We start from the raw sequence: 20,469 nt of genomic DNA, 5'->3' as shown, positions 1-20,469 counted from the left end.
CATGATTAGATCTAAATTGTTCAATTATCCTTGTTTGCTTGCAAAGAGCATAGCAAATGAATTTGGGTTGCACATGGTTTGGATGTAGGGAAGTAGCTAGAGGAGGGTGGTGGAGTGGAGCTCAGGAAATATGTGGACAAAAATTTGTGTCCCCCATAGATTTTTCATGTAGTAGTAGAAGTGAAAAAGTACCTTCCTTAAGACAAAAATAATCATAATTGTTTATTATTTGACATAATCCATCCAAAAGATATAATTAAGACCCAATGACTCATGTCTTGTCTTCTTTTGTGTAGTCATGTGGTAATAGATGAGATGAGATATCTGTACTTTTACTCTGCCTTCCATGATACATTTTCTTCCATTAATTTTAACTTACACTATTCCTAAACAATATTTTAACAAAAAATATTTTGTTAAAATCTTTTTTTTTCTACATTTTAAAAAATTTTAATGTCATGGTAAATAATTTGTTTTTAATAAAATTAATCATAAGAATACACCAAAACTATTTGCCCATGAACACGGAACAAGCATTTTTAGCCACTGGTACTTTCGGGCCACAATGGGCCTAAATTGACAAATGATTTGGGCTCTAACCAGAAAAACAAAAACTACCTAGGCCCTAGTCATACTCGCGTGTCAACTGTAACACTTACTCGTTAGTCAACATAAACGGCTTCGTATGTAGCCTTCGCCCAACCAAACGACCTCGTTTTTTAACTTCTCTTTTACCGAATGATGTCGTTTTGTACGTTGCAGCTTTGCCATCAGTCATCGCCTAATTCTAAAACCCTAACAAAACCACTTGCTGCCTGTGTTTTGTACGTCCACTGACGAGAAAAACAATTGAACTTCAGCCTAAAAGCACCAGTGGAAGTTTCTCCATCAGCACAATGGAAGAAGAAGCAGTAATTGCATCCTCTTCAATCGACGGCGGCATTGGTTGCTGGGACCTGCAAACAGGCGCCGAGCACCTCCGCTATAAATCTTGCGCCTCTACCCCTCACGGCCTTACATGCGTAGGCCACCGCTTTCTCGCTTCTTCCCAGCTCCGCGATTCTCATGCTTCTTCTGGCTCCATCCTCTACTGGTCCTGGTCTAAGGTACGTCAGTCCACATAAACTGTTCGATGTAATTACTCTGTCAAATTGTAATTTTTTTTTTTTTTTTTTTTAATTTGTAGCCTCAAGTGGAGGTCAAGAGCTTTCCGGAGGAGCCGATAAGGCCTCTTGCTGCTAACAGCGAAGGCTCTTATATTGTTGGCGGAGGTTTATCTGGGAATATTTACCTTTGGGAGGTAACTGTTTAACTTTCTCCTTGAAAATGAAAAGTTTTGATTGGTCTGACTCAGTTGATATAGTTGTTGAGCTTGTAATGATATTGCGTATTTTATTTGTTGGGCTTTAGGTGGCAACTGGTAGATTGCTTAAAAAATGGCGTGCTCATTATAGAGCTGTTACGTGCTTGGTGTTTACTGAGGATGATTCTTTTCTCGTGTCTGGTTCAGAGGATGGATCTGTTAGAGTTTGGTCTCTTCTCATGTATTTACCTTACTTCTTTATTTTTTTCCTTCACAGCCCCACCCTCCTTTTTCTCCTTTTTGACTGTGATACTGGTCAATTTTCACGATTTTTGTTTTTTAATTGAAATTCTTTGATGGATCAGGATATTTGATGATTATCAAACACAGCAGGCAAGCCATCTCTACGATTACAGTTTTTCAGAGCACACTTTGAGTGTAACTGATTTAGTAACGGGTTATGGAGGAGGCAATGCGATTGTAGTTTCAGCTTCTGAGGATCGAACCTGTAAGGTTTGAGATCCTCTTTATTTAAAATGATTGCCTTCTATATATGTACTTCGTGTAAGTTTATTGTTTTGAATTTGTGGTTTGGCTGGTCATTCATTTATTTACACGAGGAGAAGTGTATTATCGTGAGATATTTTTGATTCCAAAGCAGGGAAAATTGTGTAATAATTAAGACTCAGAATCATGATATATTATCATGAGTTTAAGCAAAAAGGCTTGTCAAAATTATGCATTTGAAAGAAAATAGATGCGCAAATATAAGAGAGATAAACACGGCAACCTTGAAAATGATATTAAGATTTCTATGCTTTTTTATACCTGGAGAAATGTTTCTTGATTTTGTCAAATGAGAAAACCAAGCCACTCTGAGATTAGGATTGAGTTGTAGTTAGATTTTAAGTTCTTTAAATTTCACAATTAATAGGCAATTTTTTGTCGTCTACCACATAGTGTATGGAAAAATATCTTGTGAAAATATTTGCTTTGTTGTGGTTTCCCTTCACTGTCTTAGAAAACTATTATTAAATTTTGGGTAAAATATTCGGTTCTTAAAATTATTTCCAAATTAACACTTAAGTCCTTTCATATTTGAGAAATAACTACAATATTCTTAACTTATGTTTATCGCACTAATGGGTCCTTCCATCCAAAAAGTGTGTCTAACTAACGGTAGAGAGCTCACTTTTTGGATAGAAGGATCCAATAGTGAGGCGGAAGCATAAGTTAGGAAAGTCATAATTATTTCTCAAACAGAGATGGACTCAAGTGTTAGTTTGCACATAATTTAGGGACTCAGTTATATGTTTTAACCTTAAACTTTATTCCTATACTCTTTATATGATACCTTATGTTGAATTAACGTCTTCATTGCAAATACACATTCCTACAATTTAATGCATTGGTCATAGTATGCTTATTAATATTCTCTGTTCCTTCAAATTTGTATTAAATTTTTTCTGATATTCCTTGTCTTAGGTTTGGAGCTTATCTAAAGGGATATTATTGAGAACTGTTGTATTTCCCTCAATAATTGATGCAATTGTCCTAGACCCTGGTGAACATGTCTTCTATGCTGGCAGTAGAGATGGCAAGATATATATTGCTGCACTTAATGCTGATAGTTCCTCCAGCAAAAGTCATTGGTTGCATATTGTTGGTTCATTATCTAGTCACAGGTTCGTGATTTGTTTTATATTTGCTCATACCAGTATGCTGTTTCCACTGTTAAAAGTGTTAGTTGCTCAGTATCATTCTTAACTACACAAGTGGTACTTTTGATGGAAATTTTTGGTGTATTCATTTTGGATTTCCTGTTATGCAGAAGTAATGTTGATCATTAATATCTTTCTTTAATGAAGGTTTAATTGCTCTTTACTTCATTCATGTTCTTGTTGCAAGGGCTTACTTCCAAAGAAGCAAAGTGTTAAGTTTTGATCTTTTATAACATTTTTTTCCGTAATATTGCTAAAATTCCACACACTGTTTTTATTTTATCCTTTTGTAATTCCCGTGGGTCTATGAGTTTTTGTTTCATTGGCTAAATACCTCTTGCTCATCTTGATCATGGACAAAGAATAGTTGTACCTCAGGATAACTTAATATGCATTGGCTAGCATATGCAGCTACTGAGGCAAAGGAAGCAAAAGAGTAAATTAATTTGGTATTACTCGATGGATTTAAAAAAAGAGGAAGAAATTGGTATAAACATAGAATCCCACAGCTTCCCCTGATAGATTGAATTCTGTAATTGTTTTTCTGTGACTCTGGCTTTTCTCTCACAATCATCTTAAAGACTTCCTGTTGAATTGTTATGGATCTGGCAGCCAAGTGCTAGAGCTAGATAATGTGAATGTGTCCAAGAAACGTCCAAGCACCTTTCTTATTGACAGTCTGGGTTGTGATTTTATTATAATTGGTCCAAAAGTGAAAGTTCTCTTGTTTATAGTTTCATTTCCTGTGATTTTCAAGTGAATCTCATCGTGAAATATTTCTATGACTTGAGTTTCTAACTTTTGTCTTGACTATGCATATGATTGAATTTTCAAATTACCAAGCTTTGTGGCATATCATATTTTAAAATTTTGGTTGCTGGTAAAATAGATTATATACATATATATAGTGTGAAAATTCATGCATGATTTGTATCATAATGTCATTTATTTTTACTTACATATGGCAGTTTACTTTGAACAGTAAGCCTGTTACTTGCTTAACATATAGTACGAGTGGAAATTTATTGCTAGCTGGATCAGAGGATGGCATGATTCGCGTTTGGGACCCCAGAAACCATAACATGGTTCGCACCTTTAAACATGGAAAAGGTTTTGTCCAAAAGACCTGAGTTCCTGTTTCTTTATTTGCATATTATTTTTCACTGATTCCTGATTTTAACTTTTTATCCTCATCCTGCAGTATATCACCCATGAATCAGCTTTCCCCTATTTTTTAACAATAACCCTCCGATTGTGGAACTTGGAAAATGTTGAGGAAAGAATATAACTGACTGAAGGAAATTTTTCCTTGTATTTTCCTCCCATCCAAACAGTCTTTACAAGCTACTTGCCAACTGGAGTTTTTAGCTGTTATCATTTATAGATTAATTATGCAAGTTTAACATTAATATGGTGATCCTTGATTTTAAACCAATGCGTTATATTTTCATGCTAGTAAAAACTAGAAAGTAATATATAAATTTTCATTTCCACATTTTGCCATAGGAAGTAGATCAACATGCCCACATCAGTCATAGGCCGATCGGGCTATTATTTTGTGTGCGTGTGATTACATGCCCACTTGATGCTTTCTCAGTTTTATTATCATATGATGTAATGTGGATTCCAGGTCCTGTGAACAACATTCAAATTGTTAGGCGACCACTTTATCTCAATCCTCAAGCATCATCAAACATGCAAGCTTCCTCGAGAAGGCGTGGATCGTTGTTACCACCACCACTGGATAAATATATGAATTCAACAGTCAAAAACATAGGGTTCAATGCAATCATTAGGCTTCAGGATACCTGCAGTAATTCTCTGGATGCTTCATACCTCAGCTCTGAAGTGATTCATAATCAAATCAAAGAGCTTCAGGTTAAGTGCTCCATATGTGTTTTAGTTTCCTTTATTGATGTAGATATTCCTTTTTTTTCTACTAATATTTCCATGACAAGTATTTCAGTTTGCACAACTACCTATGCAATTTTAAACAGAGTATTATCATCCCTGCCCTTCTTGAACCCTTTGCTTCCCTGACATTTCTTTTTCCCTTGTTTGCAGCAACAAGGTTCTGCTGCTGCAGCTGAAATGGAGGTGGAAAGACTAAAGCGGGACAACATACAGTGTGTCCAAATGCTTCAGAAATGGAAGAAAATGTACGACAATTTACACGAATTGTGTGTAAATGAAATACTGGAAGGAGACAATGCAGGAAAAACCAATCAAAACATAAACTGAGCGCTACAAGTTCTCTCGGTGAGCAGCTTGAAAGATTTTGGATGTATATGTATCATTATCTAAGAGAATTGAGCGCCATTGTTTTATTTTGTTTCTTTTCTTTATTTCTTCTCAATGACGCAAGTTATTGGAAATTTTCATTTCTGTTCCATTGAAATTCGGAAAGTTTTGGGGATACACCTTCAAGATATAGGGTCATATTTTGACTTCCCACGTTAAATGGTTTCACTTGTTTTGCTTTTTGTCATTTGCTGTGCACAAATAATACTTTCCTCTCTGGAAATAGTGCATGCTTTGAATGGTTGATAACTATAGTCTATACTTCGAGGTGCAAAGAATTTCATTTACTAGGATAAATATACTCTACAAACTCTAGTGGAATTGTGCTGCATGACAAGGTTCTAAAATTTTAGGATTTTGGAATTGTGCCTTAAAATCGAAAAAATGCCTTGGATATCATGGCAGAGAGAATAAAGGGTATTAGACTTTTAATTGCATATTCTGTAAGCTGATAGGCATGGCACATTTGGGTTTGATAGAAAGCATCAAGTTCTCTATAAAAGACAGGGACAAGAGTATAGAGCAGAGGAAGAATAAAACACAGAGAGATGATGTTATCATAATTTGGTGCTTGTGCCGTGACCCAAATTTGTGAAGATTGCGTAAAGTGAAACCATCTATGGGCCTTGAGCCACATCTGATTACGAGAGATACACACGCAGCCCAATATTTACAAAAGCCTAATTTCTGAAATCACCTCTCTATTTGATGACGCAAGCACCAACTTTTATTTCAATTTACTTTCTATATTTAACTAGCACGAGCACTAGAAAAGCCTGCACACACACACAACCACCAAAATTTTTTCTTTCTTTCTTTCTGTACACTTTGCTTTGATGGGTGCCCTAGCCATTACCCAACTCTCTTCACAAGATAGATAGCAAATGTCTGATATGAGCAATTGGGCAACAGGAAAACGACCCAAAGTTAGAGAGTGTGTTGAAAATCATGTAGAAAGACAGAGAAGGAAATAAATAAAGTGGGACCATTATTATTTTTTAAAATTATTTTTTGAGTGAGTGGATAATAAAATATTAAAAACGTTCCTTTTCTTTTCTTCTGCATGTTGTTCCCGATGAGGGAGGGGAAGGCGAGGATGACGAAAGTGGGAGTAACAAGAATGATTAAAGTATGTTTGGTTTATTATTATTATATTACAAGATTATGAATAAAAAATGGGGATGTGGGGAAGAGAAGATAAGGTGGTGCAAACTGGTGATAATGCAAAGTAAAAACACCAACCCAACATCAAAATCTCTCCTCTCTGGATTCTTTTTTTATCCAATCGAACCTCCTCTTGCAGAGAGAACATGTCTCTTTATTCATGTCTTCTTGATTAAAAAAAGAAAAAAAAAAAAAAAAAAAAAGAAGAAAAGCTCACTTCTTCTTTTATTATTTTAAAATGCAGTCACAGACAGAGAGAGAATAGGGTACTTCTCGTCATCAATTTTGACAGTGCTTTGAAATCAGGGTTAGAGGGAAGAGAGTTTTCTTGTGTTTTGTATTGGTGTTGCAGAAAAGAAAGCAACAAATTGAACCCAACAAACACATCTTTCCTTCTTTCTTTCTTTCTTTCTTTTTCTTTCACTCTTTCTCTATCCTCTTATGCAAAAGCAAATTGTCCCCCCACTTACCAATTTATTTATTCATAAAGAATCACTCAAGTTTAATTCAATCAGCAATCTTAAAAAATCGAAAGCTTAATTCATAACAAAAAAACACTTGCGAAAAAAAGATAATCACAAACTCCAAAAAAATATAGTTTCGATATCAAGAGAGCAGAGATACTCATTGAGAAATCCAAAACAACTTAGTATTTTATCAGATTACATGCATTTACAAATCTTTAATTATTGATTATTGAACCTGGCAGTATATTAATTGTTTAATTAAGGTTGGCATGTGCGTGCAAAGAGAGGTGATTTTAAAATGAAGGTTTTTCATCATATGGCACTTATTGCTCTATTAAAAAAGGCCATAACGTCGATAGAATTTTGTGAAATCAATGTGTTTAACCTAACCCTTACAAAACCCTATTTAATAATAGATTAACAATGTTGATTAATAGTATTAAAGCAAGTCAGTAACTAACATGATATTTTCATGCATTTACATGTTTTACGTGCATGGACGGGACAAACCCCAGCCTAGCTATAGCATTGCTCATCCTTCTTCTTCGCTAGCTCTTATAATCTAGAAGAGTAAAACAATTTAATATAAAATATAAATAAATATATTTTATTACATCACATCAATGCTCCAGTTTGGCAAATTACTGGAAGCCAAAATGAATTAAACAGTGTTATCTCTTACCAAAAATAAACCTTGTCGTTTTCAATAGCCCTAACCGTATCCCTCTCCGTAGACCATAGGTGTCTCCTTATCAACGTCTACATCATATCATTATGTGCTAACTTTGTGGGCTCCATTTAAGTAGGCCCACTGCTACGGATCTAAGTTTTTTTTTTTTTTTATATTAGCAGGATTCAAATTTAATACTCAAAATTTCTCAAAATTGTTATTAATATTAATATTATTATTATTATTATTATTATTATTATAAAACCAATAATAGTGAGGCCTTTTTAAGTTTCTAATTTCTGGCATCATCGATGATTATTTTTCTTTAATTGAATAAAGAGTTAAACTTATGCCTTTTTTTAATTAGTTTGGAATTAAGATTTAATTGTTGTTGTTAATGGCTGTTGATTATGAGAAAGAGAAATGAGAGGAGAGGATGTATGAGATGGGTTGATTATGTATGATGCATGAGAAAGAAACCATCTAAGTTCATCGCATATTACAGTGCATTAGCTTCAATAGATAGTTAGGCCACCGATGGTCCGTTTCACATGGTATGTATTATGTATAGGCATTCCACTAATGGTGCATAACACATGCTATGCTATGTATATAAAAATGCAAAGAATGAATCATCCTAATTTACTTCAATATGAAAAATGATACATTACTATATTTCCAAAAAAAAAAAAAAAAAAAAGAACCAAAGGGTTTTCAATTTATGAAAGTGGGCATTGATATATGTAATTATTACAGATTGTGCCTAGTATTTCTTTTAAGCGAATTATTACCTAGTTAGTGACTATTTTTTATATTCTCCATGCTTTGTATAGGAGCACAACTACCTTATTGTTTGAGAAAATTATTCTTATATTTTTTAAATTTTAATTTCTTTCTCTGAATTTCATATTCTCTTTGTCTACAAATATAAGTTGTTTTATAATAAAATTTTTTTTCATAAATATCTAGGAATAATTAATTAATTTTTTTATTTTATTCTTATATTAAATGCGATAATTATTTCTAAAATTTTAATTTAATCAAATTAGTAATAATTTATTATAATTTAAAAGAATTAAGTTACAATAAATTTAAATAACTTATACTATATGGGAGTATATATTTAGAACAGCATGGAGGCTAAAGCACCGGCAAAATAACGTTTCTCTTGTGAGGGGAATTGACCTAGCTGTTAAAGTTTGTTAGGCAATTTCCAGCACATAAGCAGGTCGCAGCAGAACCTGATCCATCTCGAAAAGCGTTCCGTTTCAACGAGAGGCGGAGGTTAATTTACGCTGTAGATGCACCTCATCAAGATATGTTGAATAATCGCGAAGAACCATAGACTATTGCCACGTGTGGCTCTCCAATTCATCCAACGGCACCGGATTCTCACCGTCGATTAAGAAAGTCTCTCTCATTTAAGGCGGTCTGGCGAGATTTCTGACACATTTCATGTGAGTGTGGGGTTTTAGGGTTTTTTGAAAATTAATAAAGTGAATTTCAGAGAAACAGTAACTGTAAGCGTAATGTATGATAGTTGGGTATAATAATCATTCATCCACCATCAAAACCGCTTATGATAGTCCCTTCTCTGGAAACAGTTGGTAGATCTGAACCCTTCATATGGTAGGACCATTTCATCTCAAATCTCCGTTCTGTATTTTAACTTTCCGTTATTGGTATCTAGAATGTGGAGAAATTTTGAAAGAAAACGATATACATATTTTTCTTTATTTAAAAAGAGGTAGAATGTATCGAAAATAATTATATATCATATATAATAATTTTTTATAGCAAAGATGATTCGAACCGAAGATTTTTTCATTATCTGCATCTCGTACAAAACAAAACAAAACGTGAAACAATTAATCAAATTACACGGAATTAGAAAATATACACAAAATGTTAATACTTGATCCCAAGTATTCCAAGATATATACTTAACATTAAAATTTTAAAATAAATTTAATAATAATGCACATGTTACCAAATGCTAACGTGTGTAGGCAATATATATCATGGACCTACTACAATTATATTATACAGATCAAAATGAGACAGCAACACGCATTATGATGTCTTTTTAGGTAGCAAATGTATGATAATTAGAAAGGTAAAATTTTAAAGAGTGAAATGGATAATTTTTCGAATTTTTTTTTTTTTTACAATAATTTTGTTGTAACATTAAAACTTTTCATTTATAACACCAAAAAATATTTAAAATTATAAAAAAGTTAATATTTTAAAAATGAATGTATAAAAATAATAAATCGTAGTGGTGTGGTGATTATAAATATATATTTCTGTAACTTGAAACATCAAAAAATTCAAAAGATAAGCAAACGGAAGTTTTCTTTATTTATTTTATAAAGTGAGAGAAATGGTGGCTCCCCAGAGCAATAAAGAGTTAGGACATTGATGATAATAGAAATTTTTAACATTTTATACCAAAGCTTCGGAGCAGATATTGTTTCACAGAAATGGTAAAACTCAAAAAGAGGAAAAAAACATGGCTTCTTAGCTAGCGATAAGGAAACAAAAAACAAAAGCTCACCAACTTTGCAAAGGCAAAAGTGCAAAAAGCATTTATACTATTTACATTATAATATTAATATTTAGCCACTTGTTGTCCATATATATATATATAGTTTTTCACACTGCTGGTTTGATAGTCTGTTCCCGATATCACACTTTTTCACTTGAACTTCTTCTCTCCAATCCATACCCTTACCCCTTCTCTGCAAATTCTGATAAAACTCTTAGTCTACTCACTCTTTTCCTTTATCTTCCCCATCCCTCTGTCTTCCAGTTTTTCAGTTCTTTCTCTCACCCTTTAAATACTCAATCTCTTGCCTTTCTTTTCCTCAGACAACACTCTTTCGCTCTCTCTCTCTCTTTCTCTTTCTTAAAAGGACAGAGAGTGAATAATTAAGCCATGGAAATTGACCAGTTAAAGTGTGCAACAGAAGACCAGATGGAGATGATGATGATGATGGATAAGCTTCCAGAGTTCTACACTCCATATAACGATGTTACTGATTTAGCTTCCCCTGTTGAGTTTCCTGGTGCAACTACTAACACTAACTGTATTAACAGTGTTAATGCTATTCCACATTTTATCGATAACCCACAAATTGCAAATTCAAATTCGCCTCCTTTTGTAACTCTACCGTCTAATATGCCATTTGCTAGTAATAACAACTCCACTACGATTCATGAAGAATCATCCCAACCTCATTTCCTATCAAATCCACTGCCTACGGCCAGATCGAGAGGTGTTGGAGAATTTCCGGCAGCGAATTCTTCTTATTCTACACAATCCCAGAAGAAGAATTCAATGGCGGCAATGAGAGAGATGATATTTCGAATTGCAGCCATGCAACCAATTCATATAGACCCAGAATCTGTAAAACCGCCAAAGCGTAGAAACGTGAAGATATCGAAAGATCCTCAAAGTGTAGCTGCGCGACATAGAAGGGAAAGGATAAGCGAGCGGATAAGAATTCTTCAAAGACTGGTCCCTGGAGGTACTAAAATGGATACTGCTTCCATGTTAGATGAAGCAATTCACTACGTCAAGTTCTTGAAAACTCAGGTGCAGTCGTTGGAGAGAGCTCAAGCAAACAGACCATCTTCAGCCGGGATAGGATTTCCAGTGGCAATGTCCAGTGGAAGTTACTTCCCATTGGCAAAACCTTATCAACAAAATGTTCAACAATATGGAGATGCTTAATTAAGCTCTAATAATATTATAGAGTAAGTGATTAATCAAGATTAATATTTTAATATTATTCTCTAGTGAATAGTCCTATAAATGTTAATTTTTAATTTAGCTGCCGTTGAGCTGTAAAAAGCTTTATGCTTTAATTAGGGTTCGGTTAATTTCTGCAATAACAATTACAATCTCAGAACAGGGAAGGCCAACTGTTCAAAGCTTGTAGGAGAATATTTTATGATCAATTATTGCATCTTCTTCTTCTTCTTCTTCTTTTTATATTGATGCTATTATTATCATCTGAGAAGTCTTCATGTGACGTCGTATATGAGCTAAAAAAATTGGTTGGAAGGAAAGACAGCGGCCTGTATTGTCTTTGATGATTTCATGGAAATAAACAATAGCGTAATTGTAACAACTGAAATCGAAGAATCTGACGATACTAAAGTATTATTATTGATACAAATTGCCATTACAAAATATAATATTATAATGGTAAAGATGAAGAAGAAAAGGAATTTCACTCTATGGGCCGGCCGGGGAAAAGAAAGATAATATGATGATAACAAATGTTAGTGGAGTGACAGAGTGTGCAAATTATCTTTGCATCCTCTGCCAAGAAAAATTTAGAAAAAAATAATTCTTTTACAGGTAGACCGTAGACCCATTTTTGTTTCTGTTGGATTTGGTTGGTGGGTAAATAAGAACTTCATGATGCTTCTTTTGTTTTTGCCAATTTGGGACATTTGTTTCATAGGAACCCCAGAAAATATAATATCCTGCGAATTGCAGCTTAAATGAAGAAGACAAATAAAATATAAAGAGATGTGTTGGATCTACCTACCAGAAATGTAATTACTCATACTTAGCTTAGATTTATCTTTTTGGATGAGTAATTAATAATGCTCTGCTTTCAATTGTTAAATTGATACTAATTATTAATTAAATCCAAATTAATTAGGGTTATTTCTATTATCAGTTGATGAACAAAATCCATACTAAAAAGCAATAGTTAAATTGAATTCCATTGTGAAAATAAAAAAGGAAAATTGAGGGTTTGGGGATAGGAGAGAGATGCACGAGAAATGCACGTGAAGTTCTGACAAAGCGGTGGGCTTTCATTTTGCAAATGTGGCAAAAGCAATGACGTCCTTGTCCGCCAGAATGTTAACACGTGAAACTCAATCTACATGGTCAACGCTTTGGGCCCTTTTTCCCTTACGTGGCACTCCACGTCAACTTCCCTCTTTTATTTAACTATTTTATTTAGCCCCCCTTTCCTGACGGCTTAGTAACTTGGAACTATATTTATAGGATTACACTTAATTAAAAAAAAAAAAAACAAATAATATGCAATGATATGATATGACGGAACGGAGTCATGGATTTGTGGCTTGCCGGTGACATTAAATTTGGTTAAAAGTTTGAGAAATTTAATAAAAAAACTTATCTGGTTATAGAAATGATTCATTACATTTTTGTTTGTTAATAATATTGTAAGTTGTCAGCAATCTCCACTGGCTGCATCTTTTTTTTTTTTTTCTTATTTTGTTAATTATCGAATCCCATTTAATAATTAACATAGCAACTAGGAATAGTCATCGGTCAATGCTTGCATATATTTTATTTTATTTTTTAAAAACCGTGACGTTCATTTTCCGTCGAATTAAATTTCTTAAAATAAAATTAATTTAAATTTTAAAGTAAGAATTTGGAACTAAACAATCAACCGATCAAATGCTCATTTAAGCAAAGACTGATATATTTGCATATTAAAATATAATCTAATGATAAGTGCATATACGATTTGACAATAAATTCAGATACGAATCCTCTCACAGATATAAAAAAAAAAAAAAACCTCACAGATTCGTGGGCTGGGCTTAGAGACAATTATCTTGGTTAGACACGGGACCATGTTGGAGTGTCATCCTTATAGTTTTTGTTCCAAATAAGTAAGAGTCAATTGTTGCCCACCCCCACCATCTCTTCCAAAGTGTGTTTAGGGATGTGAAGTAGATCTTGCAAAATTCAAATGGTTAGGGATTTAAGCTGAAGTGGAATAAATAAAGGCCTGATTTTCTAAAATTCAAATGTTAAGTTTTTTCTTTTTTAACCACGTGGTATCTCGATAGACACGAATTAATATTAGTTTAACTGTCTACAGATCTCTCAACCACCAAACGAATCTCCACTAGTCCGAGACTATTTGAATTAAAGGCCTCTCCACGAGAGTATTGTCATTAAAGATTAAATCTTGGTACAATGTTCAAGTGTTTCTACGGCTTACCACTAAAACCCAATCTGATGGATTGCATGCATGATTTTTGATAGAACTATTGCTTAGCATTATCTTACCCTAATAAATGTGCCATGGATAAGAGAAGAGAAAACAAAATTGTTCTCGTGTTTGATAAAAAAAAAAAAGGAATGGAAATTAAAAAAGAGAGAAGGGATTGTTAGTGTTGGAGAAGGAAGGGAAAGGACAGGTTAGGTCGAGGCAAGGCATGTCTTTGCCTCCCAGATCGGAATAGTCAAGTGTTTATGTCTTGAGGAATGGATGATGCCTCATCATTACACATTTATTCCTCCTTACTCCATTCCAAGCAATGCCCATTAGTTTCAATCTAGGAGAAATAAAAACAAATATTATCAAATTGAAAGCAAAAGCATGAATACATATATAAAAACATATTTCTTTTAATTTCTTTTTTCTAAAAAGAAAAATACTCCATCGATATGGTGTGGTCAAAGAAGCCATCAGAGTACCCATGTGAAGCTTCCCGCTAAGGTCCCAACATCCAAATATTGAGGGATTTCTGCCATTGATATTGGAGTTGCCTCCTTGTCCTACAAATTAAGGGCATATACCTTTTACTGCACCTCCAGTGCATTGTATTTCCCCGGACAAACATTTAATTTTTATGTAATCAAATAACTTGTCTTATGTATATCGGTTCAAAAAAGAAAATTGTCTTATTCATATATTGTGTAAATCATAATCAACCCTCCACCAGCAACATAAGCATCCCGATCCAATGAACCGCTCAGTTCAAAAGTCCAAAAAAAAAAAAAACTTATTTACGTGTATTTTTAAAAACTCAGCTAAATTATTTTTAAAAAAATTTTTTATACACTGAACCATGTCCAACTGGATTGTTGATACGACTGTAGTTTTTCTCCTCTCCTTAAACTTGAACATGTTATTGAACTGTTAAATTCAGTTTCATTTTTTAGAATAGGCAATTCCATATTAATTTATATTAATCAAAATAAAAACCAAATTCGGTTCAATTTCGATTAAAACCCAACCCGTGGTATACCAACCGGATGGAGACAAATGTGGTGTCATACCTGGCCTAGTCATTCTTGGACATTTTAATTTAGTAACAGAAGGTTTTAAAAAAAAAAAATTTAAAGAAAACAGACAAAAAATTCTTCATTAAATCAAAAGAAAAAAATGAATTGCGGTGAAATAAGAAATAGTGGATTGCATACTTCATTTTCAAAGTAATTAAGTATAAATTAGTCCCATTCGCATGAGCGGGTAAAGACATCGCATGCTGTAAACCTAAAATAAAAGGAAAAAAATTTTCAATGAGTTTTATTTTTCCAATTTAAGCTATTTATTATATCTATTTTTTTAAAAGTACCGAAGAGATGATCGTGTGAACTCTAACAATCATTCTTAAAAATATATATATAATATATACGTATTGTTATTTGTTCTTAGGGTTTATAAAAGTGGTATAGGAAGCAATAATAATATAAAAGAGAAAAGAAGATATGGAGTGATGTAGGTATATATATAAAGATTTAAGGGTGTGGGGCATTAAAAGAAGGACAAGCAAAATATTCTTGAAAATCATTTGATGGATGGATAGGATTAGATTAGATTATTTTGGTTGGGTAGGTTTCTAACATTTTCTAATCTTTATTATTCTATTTTCTTTATCATCTTGTCCTATTTGAAAGGTGGCCTGTATGCTGTTTTTCAAACTTAATTATTCACGATTCTGTCTGCAGAATATAGAATTCCAATCTTAGCTTGAAAAACTTTCGTCTTCCTTTTTTTTTTTTTTTTTTTTCTCAAGGAAGATAAATTGAATGTTCACATCTTCTTTCCTGTCAATTAATTATTATTATATATTTATTTAGTCTATTATTTTCTTCACGATTTTAAGTATTTTTAATTGAAGTTAGAATTATAAGTTTTGTTTATTCATAAAAGTATAATAGATCGAAATAATATAATGACTATACAATAAAGATGATCTTACTTTTTGAATAAGATTCACCAATTTAATGGTAATTTTTTGTAGTAAAAATGACTCGAAATCAAAATTTTTTATCCCCTGCATCTTGTATGGCTGAAAAAATGAATGGAAGCATACTTGACAATTAGAATCACTGTTTAATTCATTTTCAACCAAAAAAAAAAAAAAAAAAATCACCATGACTTATTTTTGTGGCAAACCAAACGGATCGTTGGTATTGGGTGAGTAGCTGTTTGTCACGTTTCATTAAATTGTGTTGTTTGGGCTCAAAAAAAGAAAAAGTTCTTTCACAGGATTGTGTTTAACTTTAGCCCACCTCATTGACCGTAGGGCTTGTAAATTGGGCTGAGCCCTTTGTGTTTGTTATGAATTTGTTCATATTTGGGCCTAAAGATCCATTTGTACTTTCTTTAACGAGTTATGAGTGAAAATAATAAAACTTGAAACTATATATTAAAACAGAAGAATTGCATTTTCGCACGATGTAAATGTGAGTCAAACATAAAATTTGATCAATTTGAGCAGGTTAAAGGAATTCATATACTTTTCAACCCCTAGCAACGACAAGGGGTGGGGGTGGGGGGCGCCGCCGGACGCCGGCGAAGCTGATAGTATAGTCATAGAAGATGGTTTATTTTCCTATGTTAAGCAGTGTAAAGTTGGGTAGAGTGTAATTAACAAAGAAAATAAAGAACATAAGACAAAATCTTTGATAGCTATATATTCGGGAGCTTGCTAGGAGTTTTAAACTCCATTTTTGGAGTTTCTTCGGTTAATAACTTATTTGTATTTATATTATATTTAAATTATAATAATTAATAATAAATTAGTATTATGTTAATCATTAGCCATTTAAAAATTAAAATTTGTATTAAATATTGTATTCAAAAAAATTTAATAAATATGTTTTACTTATATAACATATTAAGATAAAAAAAAACATATATCTACTTTAAAAATTGAAAAAAAAAAAATGTATTGTTCACCGTAATCTATAAAAAATAAATATACCTTTAACGATGATTTTAGTAACTGTTATCACACGCCATCTATCAACTATTTTGAACAATTGAAATAAATGAACAATTTTAGATTATCAGCTTATGGTCTCAAAATATTATTATTATATGGTTAAGGTGGAGGATACATCTTTAAAATTTTTCACAAAAGAAATTATATATATATATGGGAATAGAGAATTAAAGTTAAAAATTAAATGAAAGGGAAACGAAAGCACTCAGAATTTGTAGAGTTCAAAAAAGAAATGATTCCCATAAAGAGAAAGACAGGTTGAACACTCAAATGGAATTGTGGAAACCGGACAAATTACAATTTGTGCGTGTTGAACCAAAATCCTTCATTTGGCTTATTTTCTTGCAATGATTAAGCCAACCAATTGTTCTTATTTTCCCATTTGGACTGAGTTACTAATTAACCTTAAATTAGTAATTGTGTAGTAAAGTATTTGATTGACATTATAAGAAATCTAAACTATGTAATTACGTGCTTCTCTTTCAAAATTTAAAGATATACCAAAAATCGAATATAGTTGTTTATGGATTTTAATTTATAACATAAAAAAAATACTAAATGTTAATTTTATTACAATAAAATCTTGATATCAAAATTTGCGAATTTTGATGACAGAAAAACGACAGATGATACATGAGATTAAAAAACCATTTTTAAAATAAAGATATGGCCTTGTTTTGGATTTCTCTTGTCTCTTAATTTTTTAATTTGTCACTTATCTCCATTTCCGGATATTATGAAAATAATAATAATAATAATAATAATCTCACATGTATCGTGAGGAGATCGGTATCTCACAGCTTCTGAGTTCTAACTACAAAATTAATTGTATTATTAATCACGTTTTTTTACTATATAACTATTATTATTACAAGTATATATCATATTAATTAATTAATGGAGCTAAAGGATAAGTATGATGGTGATGTTGAATACTAATATATGATTCTTTAAACCTATAAAAATATATTATATATACATTCTGAAATCTTCACCTAAAGCACGCAATTAATGCACAAATTATAATTAAGCTCTGAACAGAAAACAAACAAAAATGAAGAAACTGTATATCTCTTCTCATTCACCGAAGTTTGTACAATGAGTACTATTTATATTTACAAGGGTGCTGTATTTGCTTACTCTAGGCCCTACTGTATTGTATACTGTCTATTGTAACTGAATTAAAATTACAGCTGTACAATATGGGTTGATGGGTTTGTTACATGGATTTGGGTTAAGTGAAACGGGTATGCTATATGGGTTTAATATAAATAGGAAATGTTGTGTTTTATTTTTAGGGTTTTTGCTTTGGGTTAGGGCGGCAGCTTCTCGATTCTTCTTTCTTTGCTTTGCTGTTGGTGTTGGCCCTTAGGCTGTTCATACTCGTTCACGCCCCCCTCAAGTTGGAGCGGGGGGAACGAAACCAAGCCCAACTTGACAGTCATCATTCGAAATCTAGAGATGGGTAAGAGTTTGGTGAAGAAATCAGCGAGTTGTGAGTCGGAAGGAAGATGCTGTGGGTCGATAAGGCCTGTTTGAATGTAGTGACGAGTGAGATGGCAGTCGATTTCAATATGCTTGGTGCGTTCGTGATAGACAGGGTTGGCGGCAATATGCAGTGCTGCTTGGTTGTCGCAAAATAAAGGTACTGGCTTTTTGATTTTTACCCGCAAATCTGTTAATATTTTGTCAAGCCAAATGACTTCACACACTGTATTAGCCATGGCTCTGTATTCCGCCTCAGCAGAGGAACGACTAACCACCTGTTGTTTTTTTGTTTTCCATGACACGATCGAGGAACCGATGAAAATACAATAGCCTGTGAGAGACCGTCGAGTGTCAGGGCAAGCCCCCCAATCAGCATCACAATATGCTTGAAGATCAAGCGTAGAGGAAGTGGGGAAGAACAGTTTCAGATCTGTGGAGGAAGCTAAGTAGCGGAGAAGATGAAAAACAGCTATCATGTGACCCTGACAAGGATTTTGCATGTGTTGTGACAACTGCTGGACTGAGTAAGTAATGTCTGGTCTAGTGAAGCTGAGGTAAAGCAATCTCCCCACTAAACGTCTGTAACTGTCTGGTTCTGTGAGTAATGGGCCCATATTTGCTTGAAGTTTTTGACCTTGTACCAATGGCGTGGATGCATGTTTTGTTTGCTGTATGTTTGAATCTAACAGCATGTCTTGAATAAATTTTTGCTGTGATAAGTAGACGCCATCAGGGGACCGTAGGATTTCAATTCCTAAGAAAAATCTGGCATCACCTAGGTCCTTAATGGTAAACTTAGAGTGGAGAAACTCCTTAATGTTGCAGATAAGTTGAATGTTAGGCCCTGCAATTAAAATGTCATCCACATAGACAATAAGCACTAGAAAGTCAGTATCTGCCCCTTTTGTAAATAGGCAGTGATCATTCACTGACTGTTGAAAACCGTACTGGATCAATGTGTTTGACAACTCCTGGTTCCACATTCTGCCAGCCTGCTTAAGTCCATAAAGTGACTTAGTCAATTTGCACACTTGGCCTTTAGAAGCTTTAGAATAACCAGCTGGAGGTTGCATGTAGATGTCCTCATCAATATAGCCATGTAAGTAGGCATTGTTAATATCAAGTTGATGAAGAGTCCATTGGTTTTTAGCTACTAGAGCAAATAGGATTCGCACAGTTACCATTTTAGCAACAGGAGAAAAACTGTCATTGTAATCAATGCCCAGTTTTTGATTGAACCCTTTAGCAACCAGGCGAGCCTTATACCTGTCTATGGTCCCATCTTGTTTGTATTTGACTCTGTAGACCCACTTGCATCCGATGGCCCTCTTCCCTTTAGGTAACTCAGTTAAGATCCAGGTACCATTGTCTTCTAAAGCTTTGAGTTCAGTTTGCATTGCTTGTACCCAATTTTCATCAGAAATAGCATGATTATATGATAAAGGTTCATGGATTTTGTTGACATTAGATGCAAAAGATGCATATGCATGTGAATAGGGTGAGTTGAGTAAGGGATGTGTGGAATTTGAATTAGCACAATTGGTTATATAATCTGTCATCCAAGTTGGTGGTCTTGAATTTCTTGTGCTTCTTCTAAGTGGTTGAATTGATTGTTCTGGTAGTAAAGGTTGAGTAGGTTCTGTCTGGTTATTTGGTATGTATGGTTCAGCAGCTGTTGGAAATTGTTGTCTTGTTTGGTCAAGATTAATCATGTTGTCATGTGTTGTTGGTGTTGGTGTTTCAGGTATAGTGGTTGTGTGTTCTGGGGTTTCCTGGTTGGTGTTATCTAAACAGTCTGGTATCGTAAAAGTACATGACTCAAAAGGTGTGTTGTGATGGAAAGGATAAACAGTTTCCTTGAATACAACATCCCTGGAGTAGAAAATCTGCTTAGAGTGCATGTCATATAACTTGTAACCTTTCTGTTGAGCCCCATAACCCAATAATACACATGGCTTAGCTCTAGGGTCAAACTTGTCTTTGTGTGGGTTAGTATTGGTTGCAAAACACAAGCAGCCAATAACTCTTAAGTGTTTAAGGTCTGGTTGTATTTGGTGCAGTTTTTCAAAAGGGCTTAACCATTCTAAGAGTGCAGATGGCACTCTATTTGTTAGGTAAACAGCAGATAGGAGAATCTCAGACCAAAAAAGCTTAGGAAACTTAGCCTGAAATAGGAGGGCTCTTCCAATGTTCAAAATTTCTTTATGTTTTCTCTCCACTCTTCCATTTTGCTGTGGAGAATAAGGGCAAGATAGTTGATGTATAATTCCTTTAGAAAGGAACAATGACTTTACTATATGATTTACAAATTCAGTGCCATTATCAGTC

The 20,469-nt window shown here is 33.5% G+C and overlaps 2 protein-coding genes across 2 annotated transcripts; both read left to right on the top strand.

Moving 5' to 3' along the window:
* The first annotated feature begins 752 nt into the window (after positions 1-752).
* On the top strand, positions 753-5,485 carry RID3 (Transducin/WD40 repeat-like superfamily protein). Its single transcript, XM_089726486.1, has 8 exons — positions 753-1,106; positions 1,187-1,300; positions 1,411-1,544; positions 1,669-1,816; positions 2,789-2,988; positions 4,007-4,134; positions 4,655-4,902; positions 5,089-5,485. Exons 1-8 carry the CDS (start codon positions 897-899, stop codon positions 5,263-5,265), a joined length of 1,359 nt encoding a protein of 452 aa, XP_089582612.1. The 5' UTR covers positions 753-896; the 3' UTR covers positions 5,266-5,485.
* A 4,821-nt stretch (positions 5,486-10,306) lies between these two features.
* On the top strand, positions 10,307-11,601 carry LOC149493446 (uncharacterized). The gene has a single exon (XM_089726143.1). The coding sequence runs from the start codon at positions 10,565-10,567 to the stop codon at positions 11,360-11,362; it is 798 nt and encodes a 265-aa protein (XP_089582269.1). The 5' UTR covers positions 10,307-10,564; the 3' UTR covers positions 11,363-11,601.
* Positions 11,602-20,469: the final 8,868 nt, after the last annotated feature.

Source organism: Jatropha curcas, chromosome 9 (assembly GCF_041381405.1).
Source record: "Jatropha curcas cultivar XTBG-Jc1 chromosome 9, XTBG_Jcur_1.0, whole genome shotgun sequence".
NCBI lineage: Eukaryota > Viridiplantae > Streptophyta > Magnoliopsida > Malpighiales > Euphorbiaceae > Jatropha > Jatropha curcas.
The sequence above is the reverse complement of the archived record's forward strand: the minus strand, read 5'-3'. Positions and strand labels throughout refer to the sequence as shown.

Bases quoted from the DNA above. Each gene is read 5' to 3' on its own strand.
- RID3 (XM_089726486.1), top strand. From the start codon at position 897: ATGGAAGAAGAAGCAGTAATTGCATCCTCTTCAATCGACGGCGGCATT. The intron at 4,135-4,654 runs GTTTTGTCCAAA...TGTGGATTCCAG, and splicing joins CACCTTTAAACATGGAAAAG to GTCCTGTGAACAACATTCAA. The intron at 4,903-5,088 runs GTTAAGTGCTCC...CCTTGTTTGCAG, and splicing joins ATCAAATCAAAGAGCTTCAG to CAACAAGGTTCTGCTGCTGC.
- LOC149493446 (XM_089726143.1), top strand. From the start codon at position 10,565: ATGGAAATTGACCAGTTAAAGTGTGCAACAGAAGACCAGATGGAGATG.